The sequence below is a fragment of the Molossus molossus genome, unplaced genomic scaffold (assembly GCF_014108415.1).
Source record: "Molossus molossus isolate mMolMol1 unplaced genomic scaffold, mMolMol1.p scaffold_m16_p_24, whole genome shotgun sequence".
Lineage (NCBI taxonomy): Eukaryota > Metazoa > Chordata > Mammalia > Chiroptera > Molossidae > Molossus > Molossus molossus.
Window position 1 is genome coordinate 6,394,853 of NW_023425360.1, and position 14,274 is coordinate 6,409,126.

At 49.3% G+C, this 14,274-nt stretch overlaps 1 protein-coding gene across 9 annotated transcripts in view; it reads right to left on the minus strand.

Annotated features, from left to right (window-relative positions):
* Window positions 1–14,274, minus strand: part of AKAP13 (A-kinase anchoring protein 13) — a 258,664-nt gene that overhangs the window by 117,493 nt on the left and 126,897 nt on the right. For 8 of the 9 annotated variants that reach the window (XM_036278132.1, XM_036278131.1, XM_036278130.1 and 5 more), the window contains exons 6-7: window positions 7,690–7,888; window positions 1,160–4,271 (exon numbers count right to left, since the gene is read on the minus strand). In XM_036278132.1, coding sequence (XP_036134025.1) covers window positions 1,160–4,271; window positions 7,690–7,888 — 3,311 coding nt within the window. Of the gene's footprint in view, window positions 1–1,159; window positions 4,272–7,689; window positions 7,889–13,852; window positions 13,972–14,274 lie in introns of those variants that run through there. The other variant, XM_036278133.1, reaches the window with a different exon arrangement.

Here is a 14,274-nt window from a genome sequence, read left to right on the forward strand (position 1 = left end):
AAATGACAATTGTTGGTGCTGCCCTATTGCCTAAGCAACTTATTTTCTGGTTCTATTTGTTCATTACTCTACACACCCACCCCCACACTCTTAACTTGCACTGCACTTAAAGGGATTTTCAAAAACGAGGAAAAAAACATCTGAAATACAATCAAACGAGACAACAGAACAGGCTAGTTCTTACCTACAAACGCCTGGGGGCAAGCATGGAGACAGGTCCTCTGCCTGGACCTGGTAACAGGTGGCGGTTTCAAAGCGAATCTAACTGACCTTGAAGGATGTCAGGCGTGAGCACCGAGTCTGACTCGGGCCTCCGCTCGCGGTAGGGAGTTTTGTTCCGAGAGCTGGTTTTCACCGAGCAGGAGCGGTTTCTCTTTGCTCTCTCTGGACATGGAGCAGGCTGCTGTGTGAGCAATCAGCTCGGTCCAGCTGCTTTTACCGAGATAAGCAGACACCACGTGTGCCCGGTGACAGCAGCTCGGCAGACTGGGCTGGGGCGGAAATCCTGCGAGCTCCCTGCACGGTGCAGGGCCCTGCATTCCCAGACTGCCGCCCGAAAGCTGCAGGCCCTGGGACGGGAGGTCTGCTCCTGGGGCAGGAAGAGGAGGGAGGGCCCTCCCCCCAACCCTCGCCAGTGACCTAATACCACCATTCGGGCTGCCGGGCCACTGGCTTAGAATGATGCTCAGAGCTATTCATGAAACCACACTGCCTCTAAATTTGTTCAGGCCACAGTCTAGGGTGACAGGGAAAAGGAGGAGTTTCGGGCTGATGAAGAACACACACACTGTTTGGGATGGCTCTGGAGAAAGGGACTAAGCCGTACGAATAAAAACACCTGCCGAATTCCTATACCACTTTAGGGCACCAGCCATCCAGCGGACCTGGCGCTCCAGGTTCAGATGGCTGCACGCGCTCTAACAGAGCACTTGAGACTTAAGCAATCGGGCCTGGAGCCTATAAAACAGGAAGCAAAGTCTGTTCAAGCCCGGGGTGATGTGCCTGCTGCCAGTGGTTGACTATTAACTTGACATCTTACCTAATGAATGCAAAGCCTCTGCAAACAACACAGACACCGACATTTCTACCAGCACCTCAGACATTCTTTAGTGGAACTTTTGTCTCTCAAGCTGCTAATTTTGTATTCTGCTTTGCTCACCGCTTGCTGGCTCGGGTCCTGGAACAGGCTGGAGTCTGTCCTCCGGCTCCTCTCCCCCAGCAGAACGCCCTGCAGGGATCGCGGGGACTTCTTCGCGAGTACTGCCCAGCGGTGGGGTCTCCCCAGGCGGGAAAGCAATCCCCTTCTGGGGGGAAGCGCTCTCCAGCTGTTCAGCCCCTGGGCCTGACTCTGAAGGACGAGATGGTGACATGTGACTGACTTCCCCCTCGGCGAGCAGGGTGCCCGAGGCCTTGACTCGTTCTATGACGGCATCCACTATCCGGCTCGCAGCCTCCTCGATGGAGTCCGCCCTCTTAGGCAGATGCCTGGCTTGGGAAGACACAGCGTAAGGTAGGGGGGCAGCACCCCTGTCCCTGCTCGGGGCCTTGTCACCGCTGGCTGAGAGTCCTGTCTCTGTGGGGGACTCTTTGGCAACGGGCTGCTGTAGGACATGACGTGTGTCATCCTTCATCTGTGCCTCAGAGTCGCCCACGCTACAGCTGGGTTGGGCTCCCTCCAGCTTCCCTTTCTCCCAACCCAGGGGCACCAGCTCTGGGGGCGCGGCCCCCTGGAAATCAGTCACACCTTTGTCTGCTAAAGCTCCAGGCAAAGCCTTGATCGTATTCTCCGGGTTCAACAAGACTTCCGGAGTCGGGCGTTCCTGGGCGTCGCATGATAAATCCCTCCTCCTGGCTTCAGTAGTTCCTTGTGGAGGATTAACCACGGCGACATCCAGGGCCCAAGTTCCACTCACCGCCCCAGCAGGGGCCTGGCCCCGGGCTGGAGTGCTTTTCACGCCAACCGCCAGAGCGAGAGGTCCACTGCAGTGAAGAACCTCAGCCCCGCCTGGAGGGGGACCTGGCGGGGGGGGGCTGCTCTGCTCTGCACCCAAGGCTTCCTGGCTTGGATCTGCAGCCAGACTCGCAGGCGGTGGCACCAGGCCCTGGGCTGCCCCACCTTCAGTCAGCACAGAGACTGGTGGGGCCACTTCCTTGTTATGTTCAGCTTCTGCGTTCAGACAGGCCGAGGGTGTGCCCCGTGAGCTGCCATGTTCCAGTGCTTTGTCCTTGGTACAGGCAGCTGAGCTGGGCTCTCCCTGGACGCCTGGCAGCGCCTGGCCAGGAGGGCCTGTTCCCTGCGCTTCCTGCCGTGTCCCTGAAGGAAGCGTGTCTTCCTCCACAGGGGAACAGGCCACCACTATGGATCTGTCATCTTGTCCCTGAGCTGCGGGGCTTTGTGGAGCCACCAGGTTTTTTCCTTCTGCGGTCAAATTGGAATCAGAAGCCAAAGGGGCCTTACCCACGTGTGGCAGGGAAGAGTCGGTGCCCCCCTCAACATTCAGACCTTCAGGGGCTGCTGAGAGGCAGGAACCCTCCTGCTCCTCACCAGATCCTACGGGACTGGTGTTCCCCATGACCGGCTGCAGATCCAGGGCAGGGAAGGATGGGGACCGGACTGCTGCCCGGTCTTCTAGTGGCTGCTGACACAGATCGCTCCCACCTCCGCCATCTCTACAATCTGCAGCTGCGTGTGGTTCTGTCTCTGCTGTTCCCTTTTCTTTTTGGGAGGGGACAAGAGAAAGTGCGTCATCTTCTGTTCCTGATTCACTGCCTGGACTGCCTTCCAGAGAGAAAGTCCTGCCTGATGTCACTGCCTCGTCTGGTTCTTTCTCTGCTTCGGGGGGAAGAGCATGTGGATGCGGAAGCACCTCGAGCTTATTTGTTAAAGACGTTGCTAAGTCCGAACCTCTTGCTTGGCCCTCTTGGTCTGCAACTCCGAGGGCACAAACACCCACATCTTCCTGGGTGGCTCCTACAGGGTCAGGGGTGACCGTGTCAGCCTGTGGGCCTTCCGGGCAGACGGCAGTGGGTGGAGGCTGTGGGTCGGGCAGTCCTGGGGTGTCTCCAGGCTGGGTGCCTGTGTCATCGTGACAGTCTGCAGCCACCGCACCCCCAGCAGTCACTGTGTTCCGCCGACACGCAGAGGCGGCACGAGGTTTTCCCTCTCCGCCCGCAGGGCAGGTGGGTGACGGGCCATTCTGGTTCTGAAGGCGAGATGAGCGCGTTTCTGGTTTCTGCTCTGGCGGAACATCCTTTTGTGGCCCAGTGAAGGTCAAGTCAGAGGGCGACACTGCCCCACGCGTGCTGGCTAGAGGAGCGTCCACTGCGCAGCCATCGGGAACCTGGTCACCTGCAGCAGCTGGTGCGCTGAGAAGGTTCTGATCTACCGCGGCACCAGCACCCCCTTTACAGCGCCCTGAAGTTTCAATTTTTCCAGCAGGCGTTTCTCCATTACTCAGTGCAAGCAGGGACTCAGGAGGGGTGTCACCATCCAGGGGGCTGGGGGCAGAAACGCAGTTTGGAACAACGGCTCTGCCCACGGGCTTCCTCGTGTCTTTCATGTCAGAGGCCCCGGCCGCGCCGCCCTCCGAGATCTCAGGTGTTTCCTTCGCGCGTCCCCCTACTTCGAGCCCCCGCTTCTGGGCGGTGGTTTCTGGGTTCACGAAACCACGTCCCGCCTCCTCTCCCGTCTCTGGGCCACTGGTGTCTATGGGTGAACTGCCTGCAGGTTCATCTGCAGAAACACTCTGGGCGGTGCCTGGGTCCAGGACGGTGACTGCCGGTGGGACAGCATCGCCACCGCTCAGAGACGCCTGCACTGCGGACGCGGCAGCGGGTTCTCTTCCAGTTTCTTCAGCTCTGACTTCACGGGACGGAGGGCCTTCTGCTCCCGGTCCCCCACCATCAGACACGCTCTGAAGGCGGCTGTGGGGACCAGACACAGCCTCGGAGTCCAGGGTCGGTGCCGGCCCCGCCTCTTCCTCTTTTCCGTCCACGCCTCCGTTTGTCTTCCTGCAGCAACAGTCTGTGGTCCCTGCTGCGCCTCCGCTGGACAAACCAGAGGGACACGCGCTCTGCCCCGCAGCGCTCCCGGGGCGGCGCGGAGAGCTCTCGGCGTCTGCGGGAGGGGACGAGCGCGGCTGGCCCTCCGCGAACACGGCTGCACGGGGCAGAAATGTGCCGTCTGCGTCTTGGCCAGTGGGCAGACCCGAAGGATCCTCTGCTGTGACCATCGAGGGCACGAGACCGTCCATCTGCTTGAGGTTTGTTTTCTAAGAGGAGAGGAAAGATATTGTTAAACAGATTGCTCATGGGAAAAGAGGTCACTGCCACTGACACACAAAAATCCTGCGGGCGCCCTGGCCGCTTCGGCTCAGCGGTTGGAGCGTCAGCCTGCGGACCAGAGAGTCCCGGGTTCGGTTCCCACTTGGGGCATGTACCAAAAAACAATAAAAAATAAAAAAATAAACTGAATAAATAAAAGTCCTGCTGGCGAGATCTCACTACCATTCCAGCCCTTTTGAGGACATACGATCAGCTGATCTAAGAAAACACAAATAGCCCTGGCCGGTTTGGCTCAACGGTTAGAGCGTCGGCCTGCGGTCCAGAGAGACCCGGGTTCGGTTCCCGCTAAGGGCATGTACCTTGGTTGCAGTTTGTCCCCGGCCCTGGTTGGTCGTGCAGGTGGCAACCACTCGATGTGTCCCTTTCACATCGATGTTTCTCTCTCTCTCTTCCTCTCTTCCTCTCTCTCCCTCCCACTCTATCTGTATAAGAAATGGAAAAATGTCCTCGGGTGAGGATTAAAAAAAAAAAAAAGAAGAAAAGAAAACACAAATACATTTTCTCTTGTTCCTATCTTCAAATGACCAACTGAGATTTTTTTTCTAAGGTCTGTAGAAGGGCCGAAGGCTGCTTCTATCCTGCCTCACGTCTACGAGTAAAGACACATCCTCACCAGCTGGGTAAACGCTTTCATCACAAGGTACCGGCAGAAGGCCCTGTGCCCTGAATCCTCACTGAGGAGTTCCACAGTGGCCCTGAATTCCCAAAGCACCACCATTCAACCAAGCCCAACAATTTTACTACGGGTCACAATTCCAAGAACAGTGGCATGCTAGACATTCTTTTACTAAATATTAAAAAAAAAAAAAAAAAATCAAACTAATAATACTTGATTATTCTCAGACAGTTCTGTGGCTTGAGCATATTCTAGGTCATCTGAAAAATAGTTTTTTGCAATTTTAAAGTAGTTTTGAAAATGCAGACAGACATAACCACTACACGGTAATGGTTCAAGTAATCATGGTTGACCAAACTGGTGGAAAAAGTTATGCTGTATATAAATGTTAACTATAAAGAGCAAAGTGACATTTAAAAAATGTAATTACAGCCCGGCTGATGTGGCTCAGTGGTTGAGCGTCGACCCACGCACCAAGAGGTCGCCAGTTCGATTCCCGGTCAGGGCATATGCCCAGGTTGTGGGCCCGATCCCCAGTGGGGGGGGTGTAGGAGGCGGCCAGTCAATGTTCTCTCTCATCAATGTTTCTATCTCTTTCTCCCTCTCCCTTCCTCTCTCTCTAAAATCAATAAAGAAAAAATAACAACAACAACAAAAACATAGTTATAACACAATGTAGAAAACAATAAACCTTTAGTTAATCTAAGGTTAAAATTATGCCCAAATCACATGTACATGTAGAAAAGGCTTGAAAAATGAAAAACAAAGATGATCTTTAGAGTGAGTCTGCCTCTATATAACAACTTCAGGAATTCTTATAATAATCCTGTTTGTTCGATACATAAACATCATTTTTAAACACCTGGTTCGCTCTTCACTCGTCATCTGACTGCTGCGATAATCTCATGCGTATTTACTGTCTACTGTCCTCCGTTTGCTCACTGAGGAAATGTACTTACAGTCCTCCGCCAGCCGACCACTTCTGCCTGCTCACTGGGTCTACTGTAAAAGTTTACACACGCAAGTGTAAAAGTGTATGCTCAGCAAAGTCTTCCCAATAAGAACACAAGACAAATGGATTTGCACTAAAAGCTTCTGTGCTACGCTCCTTAGCATATTCAAAACCAGCTTGTTTTCCAGTTCCTGCTGGAAGCATAAGTTTCCTAAAATGACAAAATCCGCCCTGGCCAGCGTGGTTCAGTTGATTGGAGCGCTGTCCCGTGCACTAGAAGGTCAGAGGTTCGACTTCCGGTCAGGACACCTACCTAGGTTACAGGTTCGATCCCTGGTCGATCGATGTCTGTCTGCCTGTCTCTCTCTCATCCCTTCTTCTTCCTACCTCTCTAAAATCAATTTTTTTTAAGCCAAAATAAATGACAAAAGCGTTTCATTAAATTTAATAAACGGTAAACATTACAGAACAGAGAGGTTCTTGGAAAACGTTAGACACTCCTCACAAATGCACCCTCCGACAGTTTTAATGTCCCATGATCTCCTGTCAACTGCTCCCATACCGTGCAGGTAGCTTGGACACTTGCAAACTGGTATTTTCAACTGGACGCTGATTCATCTGGTACGAAAAGCGCTAAAGGAAAACCTGACTTCCTGGCAGTCATCGGAGGAAAACAAAAAGACACCTGTTCTGGGGCAAACAGGACCTGGGAAGGCAGAGGCAGGCTCCTCATACTATGAGTATGTCGGTCTGCTGGTCTCAGAAATAATGCCGGCTCACAAAGCCGCCTCTGGCATTGAACTGACCCCAGATGACCTGAAATGAAATCACTGTCAAGCTTTTTCCAAATCAAGTTATCTCTGAAATAAAATGGGTGGAAAAATGATCTAAACTTAGCCTTTCAGATGTTATGGCCACGAGAGATGTACCCATATGACGTTCGTATTATCCGTAATAAATGCTATCAGGGACTCTGTAACGTTTTTATGTCTGGCAACAACTTCATCTTGAAGGACTTGAGTGGATTATAAAATCTTGATTTCTTTAGTGATCTTTTTACCAAACAACTATCGATTTAAATATAGCGGCACTGTCAGCACTCATTGAAAAGTTGTGAAAAGGCTTTTCTCTGAGTGGATCTTATTCTCCAGCAACAATATCAGAAGCTACTTTGCTCAGTTTTATAAAATTTAACCAACAAACCTATAACATTAAACAGATGAATTTCCTTTCATGCCAGGAAAATGTAGTTCTGGTTGTTACATATTTCTGTATCTGCGATGTGTCTGTGTATCTTTGAGTATTTCAAAAAAACCTGGCTGCCCTGCCCGGTTTAGCAGCGGTTAGAGCGGTCCAGAGAGACCCGGGTTTGGTTCCCGCTAAGGGCACGTACCTCGGTTGCAGTTTGTCCCCGGCCCTGGTTGGGTCGTGCGGGTGGCGACCACTCGATGTGTCCCTTTCACATCGATGTTTCTCTCTCTCTCTCTCTACCTCCCACTCTATCTGAACAAAAATATCGAAAAATGTCCTCGGGTGAGGATAAAACTAAAAACAAAAAAACCTGGCCAAATCCAATGAAAACTTCTGTCAGCCTCCTAATGCTACGACCCCAATACTACCTCTGCATCTATAAGCAGAAACACTGACTACTGCTAAAACTGCTTCACTTACAGGCTTTGCAATCCCTGAGGGAAGCATTTTTGTCTTAAATACAGCGAGGTTCACAGGGGGGAGGCTCTGAGGGCACAGAACCCTCACAATGGAAACGCTCCCTTACCATGAGCTGCTGCTGGATGTTCGTAAGTTTCAGAATGTGCCCGGTGCAACTGTCCGCAGGAAGTGGGGGTTCGGGATGTGACTGGGACCCCGAGGTTAAAGTGTAGACGTCCAGCTCTCGATGATGCCTCACAGAACAGTCTCCACACGGTATTTCGTAGGATAAACTGCTCCAGGAATCGGGCTCTCCGGAGTTCTCCCTGCAAGCAAGTCACGTGTGGTTAGTACAGGGCACGGGCTTCACCGTCTCGGTCCTGGGCGGTATGACGACCCGACTGCTCCTCGAGGCCCCGTCCCAGAAGACTGGTTTGGACAATCCCCCGGATTCGGGCATATGACTAACTGTTCCATCCTTCTCACAAGAGGCCACAAACGGCTTAAATAAAAACTATAGGATTGCCCGGCTGGTGTGGCTCAGTGGTTGAGTGTTGACCCTGCACCAAGAGGTCAGCAGTTCGATTCCCGGTCAGGGCACATGCCCAGGTTGTGGGCCTGATCCCCAGTGGGGGGGCGTGCAGGAGGCGGCCAATTGATGCTCTCTCTCATCGATGTTTCTGTCTCTCCCTTCCTCTCTCCCTAAAATCAATAAATATTTTTTTTTTTATCCTCACCTGAGGACATTTTTCCATTTTTTATTCAGACAGAGCAGGAGGGAGAGAGAGGAAGAGAGAGAGAGAAACATCGATGTGAAAGGGACACTTCGAGTGGCTGCCACCGCACCACCAACCAAGATACGTGCCTTTAGCGGGAACCGAACCCAGGACTCTCTGGACCACAGGCCGATGCTCTAACTGCTGCACCAGACTGGCCAGGGCAATAAAGGAAAAAATTTTTTAAAAAGCTATAGGATTCCTCCTTAAGGGTGTCATTTTGATCCAAATAAAAAGAATTCTGAGTTCCTAAAATAGTTAATGTTATGCTAATAACCAAATAATGAGGAAATGTGAGGAGGATGGTTTTCAAGGCAGGAAGGCTTATTAAGTGTCTCTCTTAAAACAGGTTACACCACACACTGTTATACTGAGAAGGAAAGAACCATTCTCTCCGCCACGCAAGCAGGAGCACTCGTGAACAGCAGGGGGAGGAAGCAGCTTCAAAATCCTCACCTACACAGAGAAAAGCCACCACCATGCTGTATCGCGTCATTCTTGTCAACAGATTATCAGATCCTATTTTGAATGAAGCACTACATTCCAAGAACTTCAACTTTTGTTTTCATTAAAAGGCAGGCCACCACTCAACTCACATCATTACAAACAGACCTCACAGACAAATCAGCCCGACGAAGGCATGGAGATGTGAAAGACCACTTCTGAGCTAGCCATCAAAACATAAAATCTCTTTGTGGTTCTCTCTACGAAACCAGTAGAGTGGTAACGCATCCCAGAGATTCTGGAGAAGGAAGAAGGTTCTGTTTGAGATCACTGTCATATTTTAAAATGGAAGAAACTAATGAATTAAGAAATAAGAGACACATTACCCATTGATAAACAGGAGAGAGAAACATCACTTCAGTGTTTTGTCTACGAAATCATACCTGCCTGTCATTAATGATTCACCAGAGATAAGTGGAACTTGAAAGCTAAAGTATACTAGAGTGGAGAGTGTGTAACAAATTGGAGAACCATGCACTGGCTGAAGGTAACAATTCAGGCTGCTCCAAAAGAAAAGTCCTGTAGTGTCCACACTCAAGAGTGACTTCCACCCTGGCTGGTTTGGCTCAGCGGTTAGAGCGTCGGCCTGCAGTCCTGAGAGACCCGGGTTCAGTTCCCGCTAAGGGCATGTACCTCGGTTGCAGTTTGTCCCCAGCCCTGGTTGGTTGTGCAGGTGGCAGCCACTCGATGTGTCCCTTTCACATTGATCTCTCTCTCTCTCTCTCTCTCTCTCTACTTCCCACTCTATCTGAATAAAAATGGGAAAATGTCCTTGGGTGAAGATAGAAAAAAAAAAAAAGTGACTTCCCAACAGCTGCTTAAAATGAACTTAGCAGAAGGCGTGCTAAATGTTTTGTGTATTTACCAAGCTGCTGTAACCTTAGTGAAGTGACTTCAAGAAGAAAAGTACCTATGAGACAGTTAACTTAGAGTTCAACTGAATGACTCAAGCAGTCAATCAGCTATATCGTATGTGGGGGTGGCAAACTTCTCTGTGAATTGAACTTTGACACTGGGTTTGACAGTGTCACTAACTCTGCTTAATTAATTGCCTGGCAGACATTACTGGCGTGTCTGCTTACTCAGGTTAGCACACAGGCACACTCCAGTAAGAAAAAGCCTTTAACCCTGGCCAGTTTGGCTCAGCGGTTAGAGCGTCGGCCTGCGGTCCAGAGAGACCCGGGTTCGGTTCCCGCTAAGGGCACGTACCTCGGTTGGTTTGTCCCCGGCCCTGGTTGGTTGTGCGGGTGGCAGCCACTTGATGTGTCCCTTTAACATCGATGTTTCTCTCTCTCCCTCCCACTCTGTCTGAACAAAAAAGGAAAAATGTCCTCAGGTGAGGATAAAAAAAAGAAAAAGAAAAAGTTAACCACCCCTACTTACCACCCCTACTAACCACCATTCAGAGGCTGTTGTCAAGGCAGAAACAATTAAAAAGTGGTAACAGCCCATATCCAGCAAAATTAGTTTCCTACTAACCTTGCCACTATTAATTTTCAAACCTTTCCCTTTCTAATATCTAAACCTACGGCAATTCCCTTCTGTAACCTATTTACCACCTTACTTCCCCCATTCTCTCCTTCCAGAGAGATGTACTTTTTGTTGTTGGTGTTAATCCTCACCCGAGGATACTTTTTTCATTGCTTTGTAGAGAGAGTGGAAGGAAGGGAAGGAAGGAGGGAGGGAGGGAGGGAAGGAGGGAGAGAAGGGGGGAGGGGGAGACAGGGAAGGAGGGTGAGAGAGAGAGAGAGAGAGAGACATCAATGTGAGAGACACACTGGTTGCCTCACCCATGTCCCCCAATCAGAGCCAGGGATCGAACCTGCAACCCAGGTACATGCCCTTGACTGGGAATACAAACCTTTGACCCTTTGGTCTGAAGGTCAACGCTCTAACCGCTGAGCACACTGGCCAGGGCAGAGAAAGGTACTTTCGTTGCCACAACTACCCCCAGTGCTAACCTTCCAGTCTCCCAGTTCCCTGTCTCCGTGGCTTTTTCTTGCTTCCCAGCCCGTCTAGAGACCAAAGACTGTCCATGGCGACCGCTCTCCTGCTGCCTTCCATGAAGAGTGACACTTCCCACATCTACCTAGTCTGCAGCTCTGGATTAGCCCCGTCCCTTCAGCAGCATTTACACGCAGGCGCTATTCTAGGTTCGGTGATACAGACCAAAATCCGTGTCCTACAGGAGCGCCCATACTTAGCAAGGGCACCAGACCATCCAAGTTCAATAAAACACCTGGTATTATGGAAGACAGCAAGAGCTCCGGAGAAAAATAAAGCAGACATAAGAGTTGCAGTTTGAAACGGGGTGGGTCAAGGAAGACATCACTGAGGAGACATTGAAGCCAATACATTTTCTGTTCTGTGTTCAGCACTGTAGAAACCTTTACTGGGTCCACTAGTAAAATCCGGCAAAGCTCTCTGTATGAGACTATTCACTGCAACTTTAATAGTATCAAAAATTTGAAACAAACTAACCAAGACAGTAATTAGCGGGCAGTTTGTCCAATTAAAGAACAGACCTACAGACTATTATGTTTCCATTACAAAATAACTGAAATAATAGTTTAATAACAAAATCTACAATATTTACCAAAATAAGCAAAATAATGGATTAAAAAAGGAGAAACATCAGTAACAAATAAATAAATAAATAAATAAAATCAATAAATACTTTTTAAAAATCAGAAGAAAAAAAAGCAAAATAAGGGTTAAAAATGTAGGCGACTGGAGACAGTACACTGCACAAATAAGTGTTAGGGTAGTTGAGTTTTACATTTTCTTCTTCCTCAGATTTTAATGTTTGGTTGTGTTGTGTTGTTTTGTTAATCCTCACCAGAGGATATTTTCCCACTGATTTTTAGAGAGAGTGGAAGGGAGAGGTGGGGGGGAGAGAGAGAGAGAGAGAGAGATGTGAGAGAGACACATCGATCGGTTGCCTCCAGCATGACCCCCACTGGGGATCAGGCCCATAACCTGGGCATGTGCCCTGACCAGGAATCGAACTGGCAACCTCTTGGTGCGTGGGTCGGCGCTCAACCACTGAGCCACACTGGCCGGACTGAACACTTGTATCTTAACCATTAAAATCATTTTCATAGTACACATATTCCCTAAAAGGGTCTGCATATATTAGAGACTCCAGAAGGTATTTATTGCCTAAGTATACACAGAATCATAACTTACATTGTATAAGCTTAAAATGCAAATCTAAATCCTATGAAATAGGAAATTGTGTCTACATGAGGCAATTACAAAAGTGCTATTTCTCAGTATACAAAAATGTATCAGGCTCTATATGAATACTCGCTTTAAAATGTTCACATAGCCCTGGCCAGTTTGGCTCAGCGGTTGGAGCGTCGGCCTGCGGTCCGGAGAGACCCGGGTTCGGTTTCCGCTAAGGGCATGTACCTCGGTTGCAGTTTGTCCCCGGCCCTGGTTGGTCATGCGGGTGGCAGCTACTTGATGTGTCCCTTCACGTCGATGTTTCTCTCTCTCTCTCCCTTCCTCTCTCTCCCCCCCACTCTATCTGTACAAAAAATGGAAAAATATTCTCGGGTGAGGATAAAAAAATAATAAAAATAAATAAAATGTTCACATAGGTCTTTTTCTGTTATTGATAAAATTTCTCCAAAATACACTGAAGAAAATAACACCACAGGTAGTATGCCATTGTATTAAAAATGAATTCTACCTGGCATTTGGTCTTCTCTCTGTTTTTCTTAAGTTCATATTTCAAGATATCTCAAACTGTCCAGAAAATGAATGGTCTAGGTTATAAATTTATTCATTCAAACATTCAACAAATACATATGTGGTTGTCTATGATGCTCCCAGGTGCTAGGAATCCATAGATGGATAAATAAGACAGCCAAGGTACCAACTATAATGGAGCTTATGTTATAGTGGGGTACCATTACAAGTCGACTATAATGGAGCTTATGTTATAGTGGGGTACAATTACAAGTCGAGATAAGTGCTCTAAAGAAAATAAGTCGGTGCTTATGGAAGAAAATTCCTTGGGATGGGATGGCGTCTTCAGATAAGTGGTCAGGAAAATCTCTGAGGAGATATGACAATTAATCTGAATCATATTGAGAGCCAGCACGTAGAGTTACTGGGACAGAATGTATCAGAAAACGAGGACAGCAAGTGCAAAGATCCTGAGGTAGCAACCAGCTGGCCAGAGTGGATGGGGCCAGCGTGGCTGTGCAGAGAAAGCAATGGGAATGGGGAGAATGGAAAACAAAATCATGAAACTCAAAATATTAACCATGAGTCTGGTACCGGATGTGTATCATTTACCTGCCTTCCTCCGAATAACTTTACTGCACTTATCAGTGTATTTGCATTCTTCACGTGAGAAAATTGAGGCTCGAGAGACAATCTGCCCAAGTATACAGCTAGTACATGAAAAGGCCAGAACTTGTACCCAGATTTTCCACTTCCACCGTAATGCCTACCCCTGTAAGTTTCAAACTCTGACCACACTCAAAGAATACAAACTGGAAGTCTGATGTAATATTTATGAGAAGCTAATGGGTATGTTAATTAGGTTTTGTCAGCAAACATTTTATAGGATCCACAGCAAGTTTTCAACTGTAGAAAAACACAAATTAAGAGGCCATTCCTCAGAGACTGGGGTTATAGCATCCAAACTGCGTGTCCACGTCCGGCCCCCAAACTCAAGCTGTACGTATGTGGCACGGAATTCAATAAGCCCGGAGTGTATTTCAGCTCACTTCCCAGTGTTCCCACCACTGTGCCACAATCCTCAACCAATCCGGCTCTGCTTCTTACCTCGCCCAACATGTTGCAACTCATGGAAAAGCTCCGATTTGATGTTAACATACTACCCAAACCTGTCGGATCAACTGCAGAGAAAAACAGTTTTCCAGGACCAGCAACACCAGCCCTTCAGGGGAAGAAGTTCAGAGATGCGACAAGAAGCCAGAGGGAACGGGAGAAGAAGCAACGAAGATGGACAAAGCGTCGGTCCGTACTCACGTCTGGCTGCCCAGGCACCAGGAATACTGCAAGCCCATCCTACGTGGGTCTGGGCTTCATGCTGCAGCGATAAGAGGGGAGACCAGCAGCCAGGTCGGCCCTGCACGAAGGGCTGTTTTGCTGTCTCCTGACAGGAAGTGCAGTTTCGAGTTCCTCATCTGAGAGCCACTGCAATCTCTCATGAAACCACATCACCGTAACGTGCCGAACCCCAAGCTCTCCTAGCAACCACCTACAACTCCACCAAAAGGCAGGAGGAGAGGGTGCACGCAGAGAGGGGTGGGCGTCACTGATCCACCCCAAAATGAACAGGGGTCCACGCGCCCTCTTGGGTGTTTGCAGGGAACTCATTGCTAGGCTGGTTGTGCGGACACACACATGCAAATCCACTGGAAATTATAGCACTGATATTCTTAGCTTCT